General features: G+C 48.4%; 2 protein-coding genes across 2 annotated transcripts in view; both read left to right on the top strand.

Moving 5' to 3' along the window:
• The window catches only part of SOS2 (SOS Ras/Rho guanine nucleotide exchange factor 2), a 43,825-nt gene extending 28,204 nt beyond the window's left edge, over positions 1–15,621 (top strand). The window contains exons 9-19 of the mRNA XM_042867124.1: positions 1,631–1,758; positions 2,105–2,760; positions 5,755–5,836; positions 6,535–6,657; positions 9,325–9,428; positions 9,912–10,131; positions 11,044–11,163; positions 11,891–12,053; positions 12,976–13,093; positions 13,596–13,768; positions 15,187–15,621. Of these exons, the coding sequence (XP_042723058.1) occupies positions 1,631–1,758; positions 2,105–2,760; positions 5,755–5,836; positions 6,535–6,657; positions 9,325–9,428; positions 9,912–10,131; positions 11,044–11,163; positions 11,891–12,053; positions 12,976–13,093; positions 13,596–13,768; positions 15,187–15,330 (2,031 nt within the window). The 3' untranslated portion in view covers positions 15,331–15,621. The remainder of the gene's footprint in view (positions 1–1,630; positions 1,759–2,104; positions 2,761–5,754; positions 5,837–6,534; positions 6,658–9,324; positions 9,429–9,911; positions 10,132–11,043; positions 11,164–11,890; positions 12,054–12,975; positions 13,094–13,595; positions 13,769–15,186) is intronic.
• A 340-nt stretch (positions 15,622–15,961) lies between these two features.
• On the top strand, positions 15,962–19,831 carry VCPKMT (valosin containing protein lysine methyltransferase). Its single transcript, XM_042869654.1, has 7 exons — positions 15,962–16,038; positions 16,692–16,931; positions 17,018–17,128; positions 17,205–17,277; positions 17,470–17,589; positions 18,944–19,048; positions 19,506–19,831. Exons 1-7 carry the CDS (start codon positions 15,962–15,964, stop codon positions 19,518–19,520), a joined length of 741 nt encoding a protein of 246 aa, XP_042725588.1. The 3' UTR covers positions 19,521–19,831.
• Positions 19,832–24,240: the final 4,409 nt, after the last annotated feature.

Genomic DNA, 24,240 nt, shown 5'->3' with positions numbered 1-24,240 from the left:
TATTTTCTCTGTCTAGCAACCATGTTATGCTTTTGCATCTGCTGTTTAGACAAAAAGATGCTTGATTAAAAGCAGGCATTTGGAGAAGCAGATGTTGATGGAGTGATTACAGAGAAAGAGACACACTTGAGGTAATCTGCCTGATGGCCAGGGATCTGGGCATTAACTTTGGAACTGGAGTGGGTTACTGGACAAGTGGAGGCTTTGTTTTCAATACCAGCACCAGCAAAAAGCAAAGTATGCCATTTGACGCCTGCTAACTTGCAAAGCTCGTAGTTTGGATAGGGTATGCAAGAAACTGTGCTCAGGACAGGTGAGGAGGAAGAGTAATAGAGCAAGTAGCTTTTCCCACATTTAGGATTTTGCTCTCTTCAAGTCATTTTAATGTTCTTTGCATTTCTGTGCCTCATACAAAGGAAGGGAAGGGTTTCCACAGGGATAGGCATCTTATTTTTCCCTTCCCTGTACTGTTCCTCAGCTCATAAACTTCCTAGAGATTTTTGTGAAAACTTCATTTTTCTAATATGCAAGATGAATTTGGGCATGTGCAAAAGAAAAATCATAGTCATTTCAGTTACATGAGGAGAGTGGACCAGGCTGGTCAAATCCTGTTCTCTCAATTACTTTTAGAGGACGCTACATATCCTTGCTGAGGGAACGTAGTGGGGAAAGGAAAAGAAGGCTTCTGCCATGCTGAGTGATTGTAAGTAAGATTTCTCTTAAAGTATGGAGGTAAAACAGGGTTCATCCGAAATCGTGTGGCATATTGTCCTGATACAGCCCAGCAATTCTGTTTGCCTGAATTTTCTTGAAGACATTTATATTATCTTGAACACCAAAGGGGTTACAAACAAAAATCTTACTTATATCAGTCGTGCTTTAGGAGTGATGACCTTAACCAAAAAGAGGAATTCTCTGAAAAGGCCTTTCTCAAAGCATGCTGCTGTCAAAAGTAACTAGCTTTCATATCTCCATATGTTTCATATTCAAGAAGTTTCAAACTAGTGGCAGAGGCAGATTTAGCCTTTGTGCTGATTCCCACCATTTACATTTGCTATTAGCAGCACGTCTCAAGTTTCAGACTTTATTTAGGATGGGAGAGTTTGTCATGCAAAGTTGATGCAGATTAATATACTGAAGATGGCTGAATTTAGAACAGTAAGAAGAAAAAGGTGAACGTTTGTCTTTCTGTCCTTTAAATGTGCTCTGAAATGTTAAGGTTAATTGACTCGTTGAAGTATCACATGTAGTTACGTAGAACAACATTTAATCCTGGACTGCTTCAAAACTCCAAGCTATAGAACAAAACTTATCAGCTGTGGAACACAACGTTAGTGAACAGATAGAGAAACGGCGTCTCTGACTGTTAGCATCAGTTCTCTGTTCTGGGTTGTCTTCCTACACTCCCTACCTCTCTCTGCTTTTGTACAGATCACTCCTCAGTATCTGATGTATTTTTGGGGTACGTGCATTGCTAGTTCTGGGGGTGCTGCTGGGCACAACTCTTTTGTCAACTGGAAGCCGTTGATTTCACTGAGCACTGTGAAAAACACTGTAAGAATGTTTGTCAGTCTTCCTACCCTTCTGTCCTTTAGACAAATCTGAAAGAAAAACGTTTTTTATGTTGCAGCAACTGCAGGAATGCAGTGAAGATGAGGAGGATCGGGAGTGCTTAAAGCAAGCCATTACTGCTCTTCTGAATCTCCAGTGCAGCATGGAGCGCATCTACAGCAAACACTCCCCAAGACGCCGGCCTGGGTAATAAGGCACAAACCTGTGCTGGTTTTGCAATACTGGCAGAGAAAGAAAGAAATTATGTGGAAGGCGTTGTTGTTTTTCTCTAGTTAGTGTGTGTTTCCTTTTCAAGAGATGTCTTTGTGACCGTTTCCATTGTAAATGGAATAGCAGCCCAAAACCTTCGATGGGTAACGTCAGTATCTTATTCTTTCACTAGCCAAAGCAGTACACGTGGCTTATTTGGATCAGTAAACTTGGTTAGGGCATTCAGGGGGAAGAAATAAGGACATTAATATAGCTAACGTAGTTGGTTTTCAGTCTGTTGGGATGGAATGTGCCCATTGTGACTTTCTTTTATCCATTCAAGGGAGCCAGTCTGTCGCTTCTACAACCGGCAAATAAGAAGCAAGCACTTGGCCATCAAGAAAATGAACGAAATCCAGAAGAATATTGATGGCTGGGAAGGCAAAGATATTGGGCAGTGCTGCAATGAATTCATAATGGAAGGCACCTTGACAAAAATAGGAGCTAAACACGAACGGCACATCTTTCTCTTTGATGGCTTAATGATCAGCTGTAAAACTAACCATGGCCAGTCGCGGCTCCCCGGTTACAGCAACGCGGAGTACAGACTGAAGGAAAAGATAATCATGAGAAAAATACAGATCATTGATAAAGATGACACATCTGAATACAAACATGCTTTTGAACTGGTGTCTAAAGATGAAAACAGTATACTCTTCGCTGCCAAGTCTGCTGAAGAGAAGAGTAATTGGATGGCTGCTCTGATTTCCCTCCAGTATCGGAGTACTCTGGATAGGATGCTCGACTCAGTGTTGCTGCAGGAGGAAAATGAGCAGCCACTGAGGTTGCCCAGCCCAAGCGTGTACCGCTTTGTCGTAGAAGATTCTGAGGATAACATTGTTTTTGAGGACAACTTGCAAAGCAGGAATGGAATTCCCATCATCAAAGGAGGAACGGTTGTGAAATTAATCGAGAGGCTAACGTACCATATGTATGCAGGTACCCTGTGCATTTGATACATGTGTCTTTGAAGATGGTGCACGTATGGGGGATGAAATCGGTCCTATCATCTATTGTTTGCTATTTTTTTCTTTTTTTTTTTTTTTTGCTACATTTGGTTAAATGTAATGTGAGATTTGCAGAAGTAACCAATATCTGTTATTAAACCAAGCAGCCTCGCCTGCAAAGCTTTAAAAAAGCCTTAGGGCTGCAAGACCCCTTTCCTCCCCACAATGGACTACTAGGAGCTGCTGATTCTGTTAAACCTTTGCTTATTCATTTCCCAAGACCCTCATGGCTAAAGCAGCAGGGCTGTTGCAGGCTGTGTGGAGGAGGAGAAACATTGGAGGTCATTTGTTATACTTCAGCCTGCTGCTTTCTGAAGCCCCTCAGTAGGAAAGGATGCAAATCACAGTCAGTTCTTCAGACTTTTCTGTGAAACACAATATCAGAGCCACAGAAATCAGGCTTGTAGGTATTGAATGTGCTTACACTGCTGGAAATATTTGATAGATCTTCTGTACGAGTCTTTAAAAACACACACACTGTGTAACAACTAAAGCTGGATTGCTTTGAGCTGTGTATCTTCAAGAAGAAAGGGGAACACTGAAATTCAGTGTTGATCCAACTAGGGGTCATGCAGGTAACCCATAGCTGTGCTGCCTGTGAATTCCAAGTCCTCCACATCTAAAATGTGCTGGGTTTCTGTGGCATGTGTCTTTTTCAGAGTGTATTGGAGCATCAGTTTGATAGCATAACTCTGCAAGTTTTTATAGCACGAATTCTTGCTGCTTTGGCCTTGGGAATCCTTGGTGAAAGCATTGTCTCTTGGGTTCCCATGCGCTTTTCTCCAAGCAGTGTTTGGAGCCAAGGCTAACAAACCCTCCTTCTACAAGGACATTTCAATAACATCACAGGGAGGGACTCCTAGCAGATCGTGGCGGTGCTTTATCTTTGTGTTTAGGTCAAAATACGCTTGTAGCTGTTCAGTTTATTGTATGTTTGTGTTAGTTTCAGGTTTGGTGGGAGCAGGTTTGTCCCAGCACAGAGGCTCTTCATTTGCACAACGACCTCTGTCCTAACAGCTCCCCAGTTGGTACTGGGCTGCCGTGGGACGTAACAGATGCAGAGCAGCAGATGCAGTTGTTAATCTCCTGCATGTGACCCGTGAGCTGCTATTAGAAACACACTGCTTGTATTTTCCATTGTATTGAAAATGTTACTTTAAAAAAAAAATCTAAAAGATAATGTGAGGGCACCTGCACAGCTCTGAAGGCAGAGCAGCAGTCACCTTTTGGAAAGGCTTGCTGAGCAGAGAGAGCCTGTGCCGTTGTAAGAGGAGGATTTTCTTCTAAAAGTGTCATAAATAATACCCAAGAGTGATGTGATGTAGAAGCAGAACAGGCCAGGGCAGCACTAGGATGCAAACTCAGCAGCATTATCACGGAATGAAGCACCATTACTTCTGGTTTGTATAGGATCCCTTAAAAGCATTGAACAGTACTTTGCGGGGAATGAAGCCTGCCTAGAAGCATCCTGCTTTGTCTTTTGTGTGTCTCTTAGAGAAATTAGTTGACTGCATGTTGACTGCTGGTGTGAGCTGCCTGCACTAAACGCTGACAGGTTCAAGACTGTTTACAGACCAGCAAGAAAAAGGAAGGCTGAACAACTGCAAACATTTCTGAGGGAGCATCTGCCCATGCGCTTCTCCAGGCCTGGTTTTCCTTTATTTCAGCCTTCAGTTGCTGCTGTGCATCTGCCACGGGTGGCTGTGTGTGGATGGAAGGATTAGGAGTGGGTAATGACCCTTCAGGATTTGTAGTGAAGTGGTTTGTTGATCAGCTTGCTTATTCACAATCTTGGGGGATCCTACAAGAGTGGAATCGAAAGAAATTAAAGGGACGTTATTGAAATCGGTGGGAGCATTTGCAATTAATTATTTAATTAGATTTCTATTTCTTATGGCAGATGTGTCCTTAGTCTTTTGCTACCCAATGTTTGTGTACTGTGCCACCTTCCTCAGTGTCCAGGTTGGTACTTTGGGGACGAGTTAAGATCCTCTGTTTATAGGGGCTGTGATCTTTTGCCCAGGCCAGTAGGTGGCCTTCAGCTGGGGAGTAAAGGAGCAACGTTTTGTTTGCAGCACCTCGATGCAGTGGTCTGCAGAGGACTGGGTGCTTTCCTCAGCTCTGTGCTGGTTAGTTGGTTTGACAGAGCTTTGTAGCAGATGCCCGTTGGACTTGCATTCCTTATTGCAGAGGGGCGAGCTGATGGGAGTGCTGGTGCAGGTGACAGGGCAGAAACTGTACTTCAGATGTGATGCAGAGTGCACCTAATGCCTTTGATAAACAGGACTGTAATTGATGCATGCTTCTAAGGCATCAGTGTGCCAACTGAAACACATGCTGGGCTCAGCTAAAATGCCTGGAAAGGTAGGTTGACACTTGGCTGAGAGTTGCATTGGCTTGTGGACAGGCACGTCTGGTGGTAACAGTCCTGCCTAGCAGAGAGGAGCAGCAGGAAGGAGGTGTGGTGGCTCCTGGAGGTGCAGCGTCTGGAATTGCTGCAAGTATTTGCTTTGTAAGGTCTGTGCTTCTTGTAATGATTTCACTGCTGACTGCCCTGCAAAGGTTGCCTGTATGCTGCTGTGGCGTGGCTGGGTGAGGTGTGCAGTCCCTGCTGGGGAGATTATTTAAAGAGCAGGTAAGACAGATGTTTTGTTGGGGCAGTAGGGGTGTTTTTGATGTGCAGATAGTAGGTAGTTCGACCATATTTTCTTTGTCTTTATGAAGTCACTGAATAGTTTCCTATTCAGTGAGTGTAAGGCATTCCGTGTGCCAAGGTTGAGCACGCAGTGTTTGAGGGAGCATAGCACGTGCCATTGAATTGTTCAGCAAGGCTCAAGCAAAGAGCTGAACTTTCAGCAGTATCAGTTCTGGTGTTTTCTAAGCCACAGTGCTCAACTTACTATATTTCTGTATTCTGTCTTTACAGATCCCAATTTTGTACGTACTTTCCTTACCACATACCGCTCCTTTTGCAAGCCCCAGGAACTGCTGAGTTTACTGATTGAAAGGTAAGCAGCGATCGTCCTTTCTGAAGATGCACAGAAGGGCTTTGGGTTCCTTTACCATCTCCTTTTCTGCTCAGGTTCTTGGTGCTGTGTGTCGTACGTTTGGCAAACAGGAAAAACAGTGAAGGTCATCAAAAATAACTTCAAAAATGGGCATTGATCTCTTTTAATGCAAGCTTTTTCTTTTCCATTTTGTTAAATTAATACCTGAATGCCTTACCAGCTCGAGCACTCAGTGTGCCTCGGCTGCCAGCTGGTTATGTTTTGTACTGCTTCACTTAATCATAAGAGCATATTTGAGTGTGTCTCAATGCAAATAAGAACTGAAATGTTCTAGTCAGTTTGTTTGAAAGGCACAGACTCTTACTGTAAACAGCATGTTAATGCACTGTGATAAAGCTGCTCTGCAGCTTTCTTCTAATCTTGGCTTAATCAAGCTAGCAGGTAGTTAAAAACCTTCTATCCTAGTCTAGACGTCTTGTGATGACCAGAAAACCAGCAAATTATCAGGGTGAGGGCAGGGTGTGTTAGCACAGCATAGCTGGGGAGGAGGGAATTCCAGGCGGACTGGATACTGGATGAGTGAGTGCTTGAGTTTCGCTGCATTGAATTTCTTTAAATAAAATTGCTCTTCGTGTCCTACATAAAGGGCTTGGGTTTTATCTTAATTACCATCGGTTTTCTGGTGCTTGTATTCATAGGTTTGAAATCCCAGAGCCTGAGCCTACTGAAGCAGACAGGCTGGCAATTGAGAAAGGGGAGCAGCCCATCAGTGCAGACCTGAAGCGATTTCGCAAGGAATACGTCCAGCCAGTGCAACTCAGGTTTATTTGCTTTTAAATTTGTTCTGTTAAATCCAGATTTGAGTTTGGTGATTATATTGCGTTCCTGGAGACAGTAATCTCCTTAGGAGACTGCTGTGCTGTCAAGTAGGGACTTATCATTGTCTGTGACCAGACTAATAGCCCAAACCATGTTCTGATTAGTCATACTGGCTTCTGTTGTTGTTGTTGCAACTCTGCTTGGTTCTCTGCTGCACACAGCTGTGATCTCTGTCACCCACAGGAACGCTGTATGGCTGCTGTGTAAAGCAACAGTGGGTGAGAGATGTTCAACTGAAAGTGATTCTGACGGCGTTCTGAACAGATTCCTTGTTAATAGGCCCTGTGAAGATAGTTTCTGTCTCCGTGTTTTCAGTCCTCTGGTATTTTACTCCCTTTCCCAGCCCTATTGATGGATTTGCACAAAGGGAGACTCTTGTCTGCACCGTGCTTTGCAACAGGCTGCAGTGAATCTTCAAGGTCTTGCTGACCAAGCTAACTTGGGCAACAATTAAGCACTTCTAGCATGAATGAGGCCAGTTGTTTCCCTGATAGGAAAGAGTCAGGAGGAGACACAGATCACAACAAGTATTTGCTAGAACAGCTTTTATTCATTACACTGTTATTAGTGGCATCAAGCTGTTATTATGAATGGCAGATAACCAGAGGCCCGGTGCCCTCATCTTTTCCCTCCTTGCACAGTCATTCGTAGTTAACCTGCTTGGAGCAATTTACACTTAAGTGGAGGGTTATGACATGCCAGTTCCTTCAGTATAGGTGTTTAGAAAGTCACTTAGTGCTTTTTTTCATCACATACCCGTGTACAAATATTCCAAACAAAACACCCAAGCATGTATGTATGTAATCCTGTAGTTCTTGTTGATAAGAGTCAGCACCTTCTTGGAAGTGACCCAAGTAATACAATCCCAGTGTAACCTTGATAGTTGTGTGTGCTCTTGTCCTTGTACAGATTTGGCAGGTTCTTGGTGTTCTGAGTTTATCTGTCCCTGTGGGTTCAGCAAGGCCACTAGTCTCCAGAGCTATCAGTTCCTGGAAGGTCTTCACATGCTCCCTCTCAGCACGTATTTTTCCTTGCTATTTTCTGTTTGCTGTTTCTGCAGACATCCATGTAAGGTGCCTATAGAGCCCCTCCCAAGAAACCTGCACTGAATGGCTTTTTGTAACCTAACTGGAGGAAGAGTTTAAATATAGTTATGCTGCTTTTGATGCCATTTTCATAACCTCTGCTAGCTGGGGATCTCCTCAGTGCTCCTTCCCTTGTTACAAATACATCTTACAGCAGGACAAGGGGAAATGGTTTGAAGCTGAGGGAAGGCAGATGGAGGTTGGATGTCAGGGGGAAGTTGTGTGCTGTGAGAGCGGTGAGGTGCTGGAACAGCTGCCCAGAGAGGCTGTGATGCCCCGTCCATCCCTGGAGGTGTTGAAGGCCAGGTTGGATGGGGCCCTGGGCAGCCTGGGCTGCTGTGAAATGTGGAGGTTGGTGGCCCTGCATGGCACAGGGGGGTTGGAGCTTCGTGATCCTTGGGGTCCCTTCCAGCCCTGGCCATTCTGTGATCTTCCTACAGCACTGTTGACTGCCGTAGCTGAACAGAAGCAGTGATAAGCAGTGAAATGGAACCTATAGAAAGGCTTGAGGCAGCTCGTAACTATGTTCCTTGCTATTCATTTCCAAAATCAATCCAGTGCTTTTGCCTTACGTATGATGTTTAAGCTCTTTAAACCTGTGCCTAATTTTGACATATCCAGGATGTTAGGTTTCTGGTCTCTTTCCTCATTTGAGAGATTAGGATACCCATTGTTGTGACAGCTATGCTTTGCTGTCTAATTGCTGCTGTGGTTGGTGAGCAGTGTCCTTATTACTGCCTGCCTGATGAAAGATGTGCTTTAAGGTGGCTAATTAACACTCACACTTCTGTGGTTCATAGTTAATCTTTGAATTGAGGAGATCTTACAGTAGCTTGGAACTCTTAGTTCTCTTACAGTTCCAAAGAAGTGTCTGAATTTGAGCTGTTAGTTTGATATACACTTTGTAAATACCAGTTTTGTTAATAGCATTGACCTCTACTTCAGAGCAGTCTGAGATGTGGGAAGGCAGTGGAGGACATGAAGATGCTCATTCCTTCCTCTTCTTGAGTGCTTATTCCACCTCTTGTGGGTAATGCTGCAGCCATGCTGTGCAGTGCACAGGCATGGAAATGTTAATGGCATTGACCAGATTAAATACGTGTGAGGTCACCAGAGGTTTTCTGTTTGAGCTGAAGTGCAGTCAGCAGAACCAGGCAGCTTGTCCTGCTTTGTCAGGATTTCTACCATGACAGCTCCAAGACTGATGGAACAAGATCCTGCAGTGCTGTTACTGGGAGCTTGTTTCAAACTGTAACTCCTTTGATGGTAGCAGCTGTCATGAATTTCCAGCAGTAGAGCAGCATGCTTGCAACAACTTAAAAGATGAAATTGTGTGGGAATGAAATTTGTTTCTAATGAAACAGTTGATCCAAATTGGGTTTTTTAGTGTTCCTATGAGTTTTGATAGTTTATGGTTGCATGAATCTGTAACTCAGCTTTTTTACAGTCCTTTTGTTTCATGTTTGCATGGAATGAGCTTCGAGTCCTTAAAACCATAATATTTCTTTCTCTCTCCTTCCTCAGAATATTAAATGTTTTTCGGCACTGGGTGGAACACCATTTTTATGATTTTGAAAGAGATCTGGAGTTACTGGAGAGATTGGAGACGTTTATTTCAAGTGTAAGAGGTGTGTGAATTGCTTGTCCTCTCTTCCAAGTTTTGATACAACCTGCTGGTCTGCTACTGTTGGATTTTGGGCATGAAAATATCTGTACACACAGTAGTAATTTTAGTGTCTTTAATTGAACTGTTAATGTGACTTTACACGAGCAGTCTTAGGTTTGGATTCTAAATGGCTACTGAAAAGTGTTTCAAGCCCTGTTGTATTGTTTAACCTCACTGTGTTTACTTCTGGACAGTAATGTTCATCCTTGCCTGACTGTCAACTTCCTTCTCTCCATCCCATATTTGTTGAGAGCTCCTTCTCTGTTGGTTAATTTCTCTAGAAGTGTCAGTAGGTGCATTTATACACAACTGGGCACCTACAAACCTAACTGATCTGCCTGTGGAAATGCAGTATTTTGAGTACATTTATTACTGAGTTTCATTAAAGTACCAGAAGTCAATTAAGATGGTACTGAAAATGTTTCTCGTGGTTTCTGTGCTGTAGGAAAATCCATGAAGAAGTGGGTGGAATCGATTGCTAAAATCATCAGGAGAAAGAAAGCACAGGCAAATGGGATCAGTCACAACATCACCTTTGAGAGTCCACCTCCCCCCATCGAGTGGCACATCTGGCGTGTGGGGCACAGCGAGATGCTGGACCTCATGACTCTGCATCCCATCGAAATCGCTCGGCAGCTGACGCTGCTCGAGTCTGACCTGTACAGGTGGGGCTGACTGAGTGCACGTCTCTCTCAGCATGTTTCACCCCCTGAAAATGCTTAGAATCAGTCCAAAATGCATCCCCCTCACTTACAGAGTTTATGGAAGGAGGTTTTCTGTTTGATGCCAAAATACGCACAAGAAAAAATACATTCTGTATTTCTATACCAGACTTCTGACAGCGTAACTCAATCAGTACAGTAAATGAAGAAGCTGAAGTATCAGGAGTAGATAATGTGAACTTGCTGCCTCCTTGCCAGAAGTGAACTCTGGTACCTGAATAAGAAACACTTTTTGCATTGTCAAAAGATAACACCTGATTGCATCTTCCCCTTTTTCAGTTGCATAGCAAAGGCACAGCTGTTGCCATACAGCTGCAGCTCTGCTACAGCAGGCTCCTCTGATCTAAGAGTCTTTTAGTCTGGTGCCACGCTCTGCTGTTTCCTTGCTTTGCTGTTACTATAATAAATAAAGCCTTGATGAGAGAACTCAGCTTTGCAGGATAGAAGCTCTTTGTGGTCTTACAGAACTCAAAGGTGAAGCTCCCTTAACGTTTCAGTGACAGCAGATTTCCTATTGAAATGGGCCACTTTTCCCCACTCTGCAAAGTCCTGTAGCTTCCTATTTAAAAAATATTGTAACTGTCTTTAGGGTGCTTCCTTCTGCTTCCAGGAGATGAAACTTACTCTGTTGTACTTTTCTTAGGTAGAAATGCTTATTCAAAAATGCCAATCTCAGTTATGATAGGAATGGATTTTCTTCTTCCCAGATGTCCTCATTGAGAAGTTCCTTAAAATAACTGTTATGGAATCATATTTGGGAAATACCAATTTCTGATTAAGAGAAGAAATAACCTTGCAATGCTAACACAGAATGTACATTATTGCTTGTATTTGAGCACTCCTTTGTCATAACAGGGCAGTGCAGCCTTCTGAACTCGTCGGTAGCGTTTGGACTAAAGAAGATAAGGAAATTAACTCCCCAAACCTATTGAAAATGATTCGCCATACTACAAACCTTACTCTGTGGTTTGAAAAGTAAGTACAGAGGTGATGATGTCAGTGTGGTGGCGTGAACTCCATCTGAAATTGAGAAACCTTCTTTTCTGATGTGAACTGTGCTGCCTCGAATCTTGAGATGGCAGCAGAGTACCACAGTAGATTTGGGTTTTGGTTCAGGAGAACGTGCCATGTCAGTCCCAGAGACTCACTGCTCCCTGCAGCAGATGATGTTTCTCCAGTAATGTCTGCTTAGTCAACACAAGCCCTGTCTATATTACTTACAGTACATCAGAAAGCACTGAGGGCAATGCTGGCCTCAGCACCACTTCTGTACATCACTGCTGAGAGCACTGTTGTGTCTGTTGCTTCACCTTCATCCTTCTCCCTCCTCACATCAGATCCTTCTTAGGACGTGGCCATGTCACAGCAGGAGGATGTAGCACTCTGTGTGTGCACACCTAACCCTGTGAATTTAATACACCATTGTAGATTCTGCAGGTTGAGTGAGTCACCCTGTTTACCCTGGATCTTGCTAGAGTTTTGCTCTATTTTTATAGTATGAGCCAAAGTCTCTCTTGGCTTTTCAACCTGAGCATATACAAGATGTGATTACATAAATTAGTGCTTGAGATCCTTGAGAGTGTGCCAAAATGTGCCTGCTGGATGTACTACAGAGTTCTGACATGGAATTCTTCAGTGAAGTAGCCAGCAGAATGTCAGGCTGTATTTATTGGTGTTTCTCAAGTGACTTCTTTCGATTTAGGTGCATAGTGGAAACTGAGAACTTTGAAGAGCGAGTGGCTGTGCTGAGCAGGATTATAGAAATCCTGCAAGTGTTTCAAGATCTGAACAATTTCAATGGTGTTTTGGAGATAGTCAGTGCAATGAACTCTGTGTCGGTCTACAGGCTGGATCACACATTCGAGGTAAGTTCTGGGATCCAGGAGTGCACCAGGCAGACTTCCTAAGTGAAGTCCAAATCACTGTTGCTTTCTTAGAAGACAGTAAGTTACAAGACTAAGAGCTATGAGAAGTATGAGATGGGCTGGATGTCTCAAAGGATTTGTAAGGGGAAATGGAGCTTTTCAGCAGCTGTCGTCTTGTGCTCAGCTCAAAAAGGGGAAGCAACGTGGCCTTGATTGCTTATTAACTTGTCTGAAACAAAGCTGATGCTTCAGGCTGCTGTTTTATGAGTCTGAAAGAGGAGGATCCCAAGGCTGAGAACCCTGACCTTGAGCACTTGAACTGCAGCACCTGGTGCCTGTGCAAGGATAGAAGGGCAGGGAGAAGGAAGCTGTAACTCAGCTCGCAGTTATCTCAAACACCTCTTGGATGAGAGTCTAAGACAGCTCTGATTGTCAGAGGCAGAAAGAAACGATTGCTGGATGGTTTATATGAACAGCAGAAAGAAACTGCTGCACTGACAGTGACTCCTTATTGCACTTGACAAGAAAAAGGAATGCCCTGGATTTGGCAGCAAAGCTTCCATTGACTAACATAGAAAATGAAGCATTAATGTGATGTTTCGAGTTTCATAACTATTTGAAAGGCCACACAGAGCCTGTAAATTCGATTCAAAATCAAATGTTTGGTTTTTATTGCATTAAAGGACTGGGGTTATGCTTCTAAATCGATGGACAAAATTGATAGTCTGTGTTTGCAGTAGCCTCAAAAGTCCCATGACTGGGGTTATGGACTGATGATGCCGTGGTTCAGAACAAACCATTGACATAAGAGATGCTTTCAGATATGAATTTGAGTTTCTAAGTTTTGTTAAGAGAGCTACATCATGACTTTGGTTCTTTCCTGACCACATAGCTGCTTTGTTTTTTCTCTTTGACAACTAAGGCACTACAGGAAAGGAAAAAGAGAGTTTTGGATGAGGCAGTAGAACTAAGTCAAGATCACTTCAAAAAATACCTAGCTAAACTCAAGTCAATCAATCCACCCTGCGTGCCTTTCTTTGGTAAGTAACACCAGAACAGGCTCAACGTACTGCCTGCCTTAAACTGGGTTTGATACAGATGTGTTAGCTTTTCTCCAAGTTAAAGGTTGTGTTCTGCTCTAAAAATCCTTTAATACAGCAGAATCCTAGTTTGACTTGATAGATCTGTAATATTCTTAGGCTTAGTGCCTTTGTGTAGAAGTTAATTTAGTGATACAGATTACTGGTGCTGTTGGTATGGCTGTTACTTCATTTTAATACTGCATTGGTGATGTGACCTGAATGTTTCATCTCCGTAACACGAGATGCTGAATTCAGGAAAAGCATCCTATTTAAATAATACCTTGTTCCTATGTAAAAGGCAAACTTAATTCATTCCTGACAGCTAATAAACTGTTGGAGTATTAAAGGGAATGATCTGCTTATGCTCAGGTTCTATTTTTCAATCTTTCATTCGTTGTAAAGAATGAAATCAGCTGTTTGAATGCAAATGAACTTTCAAAACCATCTCTCCTTTTCTCAGGAATATACCTAACAAATATTCTGAAGACAGAAGAAGGGAATCCTGACTTCCTTAAGAGACAAGGGAAAGAATTAATTAATTTCAGTAAGAGGAGAAAAGTGGCTGAAATTACAGGAGAAATTCAGCAGTATCAAAACCAGCCTTACTGTTTACGGATAGAGCCAGAAATTCGGGTAATCAAAACTTAAACATTTTGTTTGGGGAATAAGAGAAGGAAAGGAATGTGCACAACAGAAAATGGTCAGCTGCTCTTCTGGCACCAGACCTGATCTTGGGTCAGCAGTGACCATCAGGGGAGGGAGGGAGGGAATGGTGGCTGGTTGGAAGCAGCACGTGGCAGAAGTACCACAGCAGAAGCCCAACCAGAGCTATGGGGTCTGCTTGTTTGGGTTCCATGTTCTGGGTCTTGTTCATCTCCTTGTTCTGCAGCCCGGTAGTGGTGAGATTTCTGAGCAGTAAAGCAGTGAATGAGATACAGTGACTAAGCAGCAGAAGAAAAATTGCTTCCCTCTAATCTATAATGCTGTGTATGTGCCTGGGGCAATGAGTCCTTCAGGGGTTCTGCAGTGAACCTGCTGAGCAGAGCCTGCTGACCTGTGGAATGGCAGAGACGTGAATGAGCAGCCTCATTCAGTGAGGGAAGCTAATAAATGCAGGGGTGTACCAGAGTCAGCCAGCACTGCCTGCAGAAACGAGGAAGGATGCTGGAGAGATTACTTATGAGACAGAGACCTCGTGTATCCTGGGTATTTGAAGGAATTTAAGGGAAGACGATGGAACAAGAAGGCAGGTGTTTGTCTACAGAGGTAATAATGATTTAAAAGAACAGCTTTATGTACCAGCAGTTCTTCCTGAGTGCACAGCTAATGGTAACCTTTCCAGTAAACAATCCTGTGGGTAGCTCTCTTGGTTTGTGAACAGCATCAGTCAGGAAGCAACAAAAAGCTTGGTTCCTTTGCCTGAAGAATTACACAGGCAATAATACTGTTGTTTAAAAAAGCTACTTGCATCCTGTGTTGAATCATTGTAGACATTTCTGGGAAGGATTTTGGAGATGCCAGCGTTCTTAAACCAAGAAGCAAATTACACCTGAGGGATGGCAGCATTTGTGCCAGAGTTGCCCCTCACTCCCAGGGACTCGGCTGCATCAGGTGCAGGGGGCTGGGTGCTGCACTGTGCCCTCGGTGCTGTGCTCTGCCTCTTTCTGCTTTTGTCCTTTGTGCCTTCCTGGCCTTTGGAATTAACTGATGACATCTGAAATACCCCTTAAAAACATCCCTGGCGTAGCTTTCAGTGCCGTGTGATCTGCATTCTGCTCCTTCCCAGATCTGTGCTGTTAGGTGAAGGGAAGCACGCAGCGTATGCTGTAGCAGTGCTCTGCTGGACATGGTCAGCTAGTAACAAGATATTGGCAAACAGTTTACAAAACCCCTCATTTTACAATTCCATTGCCTGCTTATTGAAATCAGGGCCTTCATTCGCACTGGGACGCTTACCAGGAGTTGTGTAGTGAAGAGCTAGATTTGTATTTCATTCAAATCCTCTCTGTGTTTATTTTAAAGAAAATATTATTGATGCTTGTTTCGTTTAGAAATTCTTTGAAAATCTCAATCCTATGGGGAAGATACCTGAAAAAGAGTTTACAGATTATCTGTTCAACAAGTCGTTAGAAATTGAACCTCGAAACTGCAAGCAACCTCCTAGATTTGTAAGTCTTGTGCTGTACATTGCATAGCTGGAATTCACCAGGCTCTGTGAGAAAAGAGAGCTTTTATAACCCATAAATACTGATATAAGCCATATCAGTTCCTTCTGGAATTCTGTGGTGGATAATGAGGTGGATCTCCAGCAAAACTTGAGTGTTCTTCTAAATCTGGGTGTTTCTTGTTACTGAAAGATACTGCTTCTAGCTTATCTCAGAGCAAACATTTCTTTTTCCCCCAGCTAAAAATACCACTTTACACCTGAGTATCTTACCTTCCAGTCATGTGATGGAATGCACAATAACATTTCTCAGTAACCTCATAAAACATTAATTTCAACTGTTTGTTGGTTTTATATATATATATTTTTTTTCTTTAGTTAAAACTCAGTTGCTGTTTTTCATTTGCCTTGATTTTTACACATTGCACTTTGTACACTTGAGTTGCTGGAGTCTTCTGTCATTGTTGACAGCACTATCAATCACTATAGCAATCTCCTGCTAGGGGAGTGACTAAAATGATATTGTGTAAATATGGCAAGAAACCACAGAAATTACTGTTGCAAAAAAGCTGCCTGCAGTAATTTCTCTTTTTCTTGTTTCTTGTGGCTTTTTTTTTCCTCCTTAAAGTAGATATCCGTGCTGCTGTTTCACTTATCTGACCATGAATTCTTTACAGTTCATGTTTTCTCAAACCAGACGTTGTTATGGGAATTTCAGGGAGGCCCAGTTCTGGGTGCAGTAATCCTGCAAAGGAGCACAGTGCTCATCCAGCTCCAACCCCCTGCTGTGTGCAGGTCACCAACCAGCAGCCCAGGCTGCCCAGAGCCACATCCAGCCTGGCCTTGAATGCCTGCAGGGATGGGGCATCCACAGCCTCCTTGGGCAACCTGTGCCAGTGCCTCACCACCCTCTGGCTCCAAAACTTCCTCCTCATATCAACCCAAACCTCCCCTGTCTCACTTTAAAACCATTCCCCTTGTCCCATCACCATCCACCCTCACAAACAGCCGTTCCCCTCCTGTTTATCCGCTCCCTTCAAATATTGGAAGGCCACCATGAGGTCTCCCTGGAGCTTCTCCAAGCTGAACAAGCCCAGCTCCCTCAACCTTTCCTCACAGCAGAGCTGCTCCAGCCCTCACAGAACGGCCCTGGTTGGAAGGGACCTCAAGGATCACGAAGCTCCAACCCCCCTGTGCCATGCAGGGCCACCAACCTCCACATCTCACAGCAGCCCAGGCTGCCCAGGGCCCCATCCAACCTGGCCTTCAACACCTCCAGGGATGGACGGGGCATCACAGCCTCTCTGGGCAGCCGTTCCAGCACTTCACCGCTCTCACAGCACACAACTTCCAAACCTGCCCTCCCTCCCACCCTGTCAGCCCGCACTGTAGGAGGGGCCGCGCCGGCTCAGTCGCTGCGGCCATGGCGAGCTTCGTGCGGGAGCTGGAGCGGCGGGCCGGGCCGGCGCTGCGCTTGGAGCAGCGGTCGGGCGGCGTGGGCTGCGTGGTGTGGGACGCGGCTCTGGTGCTCGCCAAGTTCCTGGAGAGCGGCGCGTGGCCGCTGTCGCGCAGGGCCGTGCTGGAGCTGGGCGCGGGCACCGGCGCCGTCGGCATCATGGCGGCCACGCTGGGGTGAGCGCGGGGCCGCGCCGTCCTCGGGCCGCGGGCTGCGGGCGGGGCCGCGGGGGTCGCGGGCTGACGGCCGCCGCGCGTCCTAGGGCCGACGTGACGCTCACCGACCTGCAGGAGCTGCAGGAGCTGCTGGCCGTCAACATCGAGAACAACCGGCACCTGGTGACCGGGTCGGTGCGAGCCGAGGTACTGAAATGGTTTGTATGCACCGCGGCTCCCCCCTCCCCCGCCCCGCTTCCGTTCGCCCCGCGCTCACCGCGCGCCGCCTCGCAGGGGTGAGGACGTGTCCGAGTTCCGACCGCCCCCCGATTACATCCTCATGGCCGACTGCATCTACTACGAGGAGGTAAAGCAGCGCCGCGCCGTCGGGGCCCGCGGCGGTTGTGAGCGGGGAGAAGCGTGAGGAAACGGCCGCGCCGCGCTGCGCGCCCCGCTCGTCCCCGTTGTGCCGCGTAACGGCACTGAGGAGCTGCCCGGGGCTGGAGGCGGTGGGCACCGTGCCGATGATGTAAGTGGGGAATTCTTATCCTTTGGGCAGTCCTTAGAGCCGCTGCTGAAGACGCTGCGAGAGCTGACCGGCCCCGACACGTGTGTGCTGTGCTGCTATGAGCAGAGGACCATGGGGAGGAACCCCGAGATAGAGAGAAGGTACTTCGAGGTGAGTGTCTGTGTTGTGTGCTTCAGGTGCAGCTCTTGGAAAGGGGAGAGAACGGCAGGACAGGGGGAAATGGTGTGAAGTTGAAGGAGGGAAGGTTGAGGTTGGATGTCAGGGGGAAGTTGTGTGCTGTGAGAGCGGTGAGGTGCTGGAACAGCTGCCCAGAGAGGCTGTGATGCCCCGTCCATCCCTGGAGGTGTTGAAGGCCAGGTTGGATGGGGCCCTGGGCAGCCTGGGCTGCTGTGAAATGTGGAGGTTGGTGGCCCTGCATGGCACAGGGGGGTTGGAGCTTCGTGATCCTTGAGGTCCCTTCTAAACCAAGCCATTCTGTGATTGCATGTGCAATGAGTTGGGGTGTGGGAATGGGTTGGCTGAGCTGAACTTGGTGACAGTTTCATCAGCAGAGCCTTCCTGGGTGCTCACTGAGCTTCCCTTCCCTCCAGAGGCAGAAGGTATGGAGTGTTAGCACTCACCGTAACTGTGCTGATGCTTTTGGGCTGGACACTGAGCTGCAAAATGGCCCCTCTGCATTACCAGTGTGTGTCAGAGCAGAGTGATTCCATAGGAGCAGGTTAGCAGGTGGCCGTGCTCTTCTTTCTGCAGCGGCTGGTTCCTAACAGAGGTTATGGGGAGAGTTAAACATTAACCTGGCGAGAAGCTGTTTTCTTTTCACGTGTTCCATGGCGGGCTGCTTCAGGAAGCAAGCCCTGCAGAATGGCACAGCTGCATTCCCAGGCACTGCTGTGCTGCACTGAGGCGCTGCTGGTAGTGGTGGGATTCCCGTGGACCAGGTGTGTGTTGTGAGCAGGTCGGACTCACAGCACAGTGCTGTCTGTCCCTATGGGGCTGCCCTGGCGCCGGGTTTGGCTCTGCACCTGTGAAGGCAGCTGGGAGGCCGCCCTCAGACAGCAGTCAATGCAGTCAGTGTGGGTGTTTCTGGATGATTTCTGCTTTCCCATAATTTATTTCCTTCCTCGGCTCGTCGGGGTTCAGCCAAGTCGATCCTGCAGGCGATGTGTGTTTGTTTTCCTTTCCCTCCAGTTGCGAGGGCTGGCAGAGCGAGGCAGGTGCTGCGGTTTGAAGTGGTGCTTTGGAGACAGAAGGAAGCAAACCCTTCTATCTAAAGCCTTCGATTTAGGTTATTTTTTGATTTACCCTTGAACTAGTGACTCTAATTTTACACTGCTAGGTGTCTGCAGCTGTAAATTGGCACTGGGCGAGTTACAGTGAGGCTGAATGAGCTGCACCAGGAGACAAGCAACTTGCTGCTTTGGGCCCCTTTGTCACCGGGCTTGTCTTCATGCACGCTCCATTCCAAAGGCCAGTGCCACCCAATGACCCCATGCTGTCCTCACAGCTGCTTCAGGTGGACTTTGAGCTGGAACGAGTGCCCCTGGATCAGCACGACGAGGAGTATCGCAGTGAGGACATCCACATCGTGACCATCCACAGGAAACGAACGGTGGGTGGCCGGGGCTCATGGATCAGCACACATTGCCAGCAGTGAGCAGAGCTGCTGCTTACTTGGCACGGTTAGGGTTGTAAAGTGTCTGTGAAATGCCTTCAGGGAACCCGTGAAGCTGCAGACCAAAGCCGTGCTTGCACAGAGGAGCTCTTTAGTTCCACAGCACAGCGCTGTGCCAGGTGCCAGCCTTTGTCCCTGTGGGCTGCTGGGCTGAAGGTTTGGGGCCCCTGAGTGTTACAAACACCACACAGTGCTGCTCTGAGCTCCCGGTGCTCCGCTCTGCCACCCTCTTCCCCACCCCACTGCACAGAGCAGAGCTGGGCAGCCTATCCCAGTAACCACACAGATATGCATAACGAAGGTATTTGATGCTGGCACGTGGGCCTGGTGTTGAAACAAAGCCAGTCTGTTCAAACGTTTGTATCTTTCCATTTTCCTTTAAATCTCTTCACAGAATTCCCCATCGTGAGCTCTGTGGCAGCACCGCCTGTTCTTTGGCAGCTGGATGGGACCCTGCTGAGGAGTGAACCCCACAAAGGAAGGGCCTGCAGCGTTGGTGGTGATGTAGAGAAGTGGTCTCATTGGGCCGTGCGCCCCCCCTGCACCTTTCCATTAGGAAGGCTGTGCTGTCTGCAGGCTCAGGCAGAGTGGAACGGACCCACGGCTCAGTGCAGTGCTGCTGTGTGTTCTCTGTGCCATAGGCAGCACTGCCCGAGGGGGGAACCCCATCTGGGGGACAGATGAGCCCTGGGAGCCACTCAATAAAACTTTGCTACGTGAGGTGGGCAGTGGCTGCTTGTTTCCTTTGTAGCCGTGGTTTCCTGCATTGCAGGCGCAGCGGTGGCGGTGGGCACTGTACACACACAGCACACAGATGGTGTCTGTGCCGTGCAAAATTGTTCTTTCTTTTAACTCCATCTGCGCTTTGCTATTCTAAGGACGTGCAGCGTTGCATGCTGACACCTTTCAGCTATTCTGGTGAGCAGGTTCCTCTCACAGTTGGTGTTTCTTGCCAAGCTGCCTCTCGTTGCTGCGCAGCGATTGCTTTGAAATGGAGTTTCAAAGGAGATGTTGCTCCTGCTCTGTTTGTGGCCGTGCACACCCACAGAGGCAGGGCTGCTGCTGCTGGGAGGCACCTCGCTGCTGCTGCACCCCTCCATGCTCCGTTTGCATCCTCCGAGATGTTCCTTGCAAGCTTTGCTCCTTACAGAGCACAGCCCCTGAATGCACAGCAGAGTGAGGGCATAATTTGTCGTGACCACGTGCGTTATTTGTTAACTTGGAAGGAAAAGAGCTCCGTAATTAAAAGCTGGCCTGCAGGGGGATATTTACCAGCATGTTTATGCCAGCCTGGCTTCCCTGGTGGAAACCCTTACCCTGGAATCGTTGTCCCTGGGTGGATGTGAGGACACCACCAGCGCTGTGCTGTCTCTGGGCGGTGCAGGGAGGAGTGGTGTTTTCCAGGGCTTGGGTGCATTTTATCTCTGTGATTTTGGCACTTCCTTTTCTGTCTCAGAAGAAAAAAAGGAAGTTGAGTGTTTCTCTTCCTTGTGTGCAGCCGGCAGCTGCTGCTCCCCACCCTCAGCTCAGTGCGTGCAGCTCTCCCGCTGGGGCTGCTGTGGGGCGAAGGGCACCTTGTGGTGGCCCCAGGAGGACCCTGCACCCTCTGCACCCAATGCCAGGGGCTGTGAAACCCAACCGCCTGCACCTTGACTGCTGCTGCTCCTGTTTTCACGCAGAGGAAGTGGCTGTGAAGCAGGGTGGTGTGGGGAAGGAGGCCCTGAGCACAGCGCTTGTCACTCCCCAGAGCCGCAAGATGAAACGGCTGCTTTTGGTTTGGGGGGGGGAAGGGAGTTTGGAAAGGAGCTGTGATCCTCCTGGCTGCTCGGGGCTGAGCTCATTGCAGCACAGTCGCAGAATTACAGCACAGTTTGGGTTGGAAGGAGCCTCCCCAGCCCCACTTCTGCCATGGGCTGGGTGCCCCCCAGCTCAGGTTACCCAGGGCCCATCCATGGCCTCAGGCACCTGCAGGGATGGGACACCCACAGCTCCGGGCAGCAGTGCTGCATCCCCATGGCTCTGGAGCACCTCCATGGTGACCCCACCACTCGCTGGCAGCTGTGCCACTGGAGAATGCTAGCAGCCCGGGCTGCTGGTGCCCCTTGCTGCATTTCCTGTGCTGCAGAGAGGAGCGGCTGAGCTGCATGGTGACAGCCCGGCTTCCTGCCACCCTGGCTGAGAGTTGGAAACCTCAAGAGCGGCCCATTGAGAGGGACTCCGTCTGTAATTAGTGCATGTTAATTATCTCTGCCCTCCAGAGCTCCCACTCTGGAGGGATGCGCCCTGTGGGATGCAGGGGCTTCTTGGGGTGTCCCAGAATGGTGCTGTTATAGGGCTCCTTGTAAGGGGTGCCCATTACTTCTGGGGGGAGGGGAGTCATAGAATCATAGAACAGCCTGGGTTGCAAAGGAGCACAGTGCTCATCCAGTTCCAACCCCCTGCTGTGTGCAGGGTCACCAACCAGCAGCCCAGGCTGCCCAGAGCCACATCCAGCCATCATCCCTTTTTTTTGAGCTACACAGGAAGCGCTGAGTAGAAATGCAACAAAACCCACAGCCACCACTTCCTGATGGGCTCCGTGTTCCCCTCCTTGATTTTGGGTTTCCTCGTCCAGCTGAAGTTTGGCATTGAGTTTCCCTTTGGGTTGAGCACAAAGAGTTAAGCAGCTCCATGCTCCCGTGGATTTGGGCCAGATATTTAAGGATCGGCGGCTCGGCGCGGAGCAGGGAGGTGTGATGTTCCCAAACACCTCGGGGGCTCTCCTGTCCTCGTGTTTTTAGCTTTTTGGCGGTACCATTGCAATAATTTGGGACTGGGGGAGCAGGGGACAAGTGTTTGCCATGCAAAATCCCACAGCAAAGCTGAAAGGTGTGGGATGCAGCAGGGGGAAGGTGACGCCCAATGGCTGTGAGGTGATGGGGATGAGCTGCACCGCGTTGGTACAGAGCAATTTAACAGACATGTCCTTAATAATATCCCTGGAGAGGGGTTTAAATAGAGACAAGATGCCCAGCGGGGAGGGTTATCCAGGCTAGCGGGACACACCAGCACTGGGGACACTTCCACAGCTCTGTTATCGACGGCACCAGGCTTCTCTTTGCAACATCCCCTCAGTGCAGCACGGGAGCGGGCTGATAAAAATAAATCAGCAGTGGTTGAGCATTGTACTGAGCTGAGCAAAACGGCAGAGCTCAGCAAGGCCGTGTCAGCAAACACCGCTCCCCACTGAACTGGCGATGTGGGGGATGGAGACAAGCCTTGGAGAGCTTCCAGTCGTGGGGGTGGGCATCTGTGGGGACCCTGGGTGTGGGGGAAATGGCATCTAGAAATGGCAGCCACCAGTGGGATCCACCAATAGCACCACCAGTGGGATCCATCAACGGCATCCACCGTTGCACTGGCAATGCTGTCACCAATGGCACCCTCACTGTCCACCCCATGCTGCCTGCTGCTGCACCCCTCTGTGCCCTTTGGCACCCTTGGCAAAGTCCAAAGCTAAACATTAGCTCCATTCCCGGATAGCCTCCGTCCCCCGAGCTCAGCCTCTCCCTCTGCTTGTCTTCCCACCCGATTTAAGGCACTACCAGCACTTCAACACCCCATCACCATTCACTCTCCCCATCGTGCTTGCATCGCAGCAGCTGACAGAGAAATCCTGGGGGCTGCCCAGAGGCAGGAGGAGCAGCAGGGAGTGCACAGAAGGCCAAGCCAGCCTGGGGGTGCCAGGAACCGCTGGGGGTGGCTGGGCAGGTTGGGGCAGTGCAGGGCTGGTGACGCCCGGCGCACCCACACTGAGCAGGAGGGGCGGGTGCAGCATGTGGGATTTGGGCACAGCAGGAGGAGGCCGGGGAGCCCGCAGGGTCAGAGAGAAGCACTGGGTGTCCCTTGGGTTGCTCTGCTTTTCGTGCCAAGAAATGGATGGTTGTGTGACGCCAGGATGCCAATTTGGCCACGCCGCTCTGAAATGCTGTTTTGCTGCAGGTTTGCAGCTTGGGGAAGGCGATGCCCCAGAGCAGATGCAGGCAACAGCACACCGGGAGCACTGGGAGTGCTGGGAGTTGGGACATCTTCTGCATGGGGTGTCTGTGTGATGCACCCTACAGCCACCTCGGCCTGGCTGAGCCGCTCACCTGCTCCTGGTGCATGGGAATGGTGCTCCAGCCAAAGCAGGCAGCACTCAGTGTATGAGTGAATGGGCTTTCTGGATGCTAATCAGGAGGAGGAAGTGAAGATCATCCTTAATTGCAGATCAGCTTGCTCAGCTGTTTTGCCAACTCATGCAGGACATCCCAGCTCCCATCCTTGCTGTGGGAACTCATGGCACCTCGCTCACCTGGCCACAGTGCACCCAGATTCTGCAATGGGAGCTTCCTCCTGTTTGGCCCACCAGGGGGAAACGTCCCATCCCAACAAATGCACCAAAAAAGGTCACTTTTTTTTTCCCAATCCAACAGCCCCCGGGCTCAGTGTCTGGCTGCTGTAGGTGGTGAAGGTCGGGTCGGGCCAGGTTTGGAGTCAGATTTGAGCCATTTATTCTGTTTTTTTGCCGAAAGTGGGTGAGTGGGGAAGGGGTTTCCTACCCCATAGGACGTGGGGACGGCCCTGTGTCGCTGAGGCTCAGTGCATCAGCCCCAACACCTACCCCTGGGGCTCAATGGCAGGCAATGCAGCTGCCTCGGCATGGCCAACCCAGCTCAATGGCACGGCCAAGGGGGCTGCAGGGAGCCCCCAGCTCTGCGCCATCAGCACTGCAGGAAGGAGACAAACTGGGGGCCGTGCACGGCCTTTGCACTGCACTGCATGGGGCTGCGCTCCGATGTTTTCTCTTCCTGCTCCCAGACGTCCCAGGAGGCCCAGCCGGGCCGGCCGGTCGCACAGGGAAAAGGAACCCGTGGGACTATGAAAATCATATTGAAAAGAGCTGAGCATTAATTAGGTCACATCCTTCAAAAGCAGCTCGGGATCACACGATGAGAAGTGCCGGCGGAGCAGCCCTGAGCGGGCTGGGGGCAATGGAGCTGCGATGTCTGCGTGTGGGGCTCCTCTTCTTGCACAAACACCCATCTGTACACACACAGATACATCCTTGACCCGCCGCTGCTTGCTGCATGGGGCAGTTTGGCTGGGGC

This window comes from Lagopus leucura, unplaced genomic scaffold, assembly GCF_019238085.1.
Source record: "Lagopus leucura isolate 7727_CA_CO unplaced genomic scaffold, USGS_WTPT01 Super-Scaffold_1, whole genome shotgun sequence".
In the NCBI taxonomy this organism is placed as follows: Eukaryota; Metazoa; Chordata; class Aves; order Galliformes; family Phasianidae; genus Lagopus; species Lagopus leucura.
Note: the sequence above shows the minus strand (reverse complement) of the source record. Positions and strands in the feature narration are given on the sequence as shown.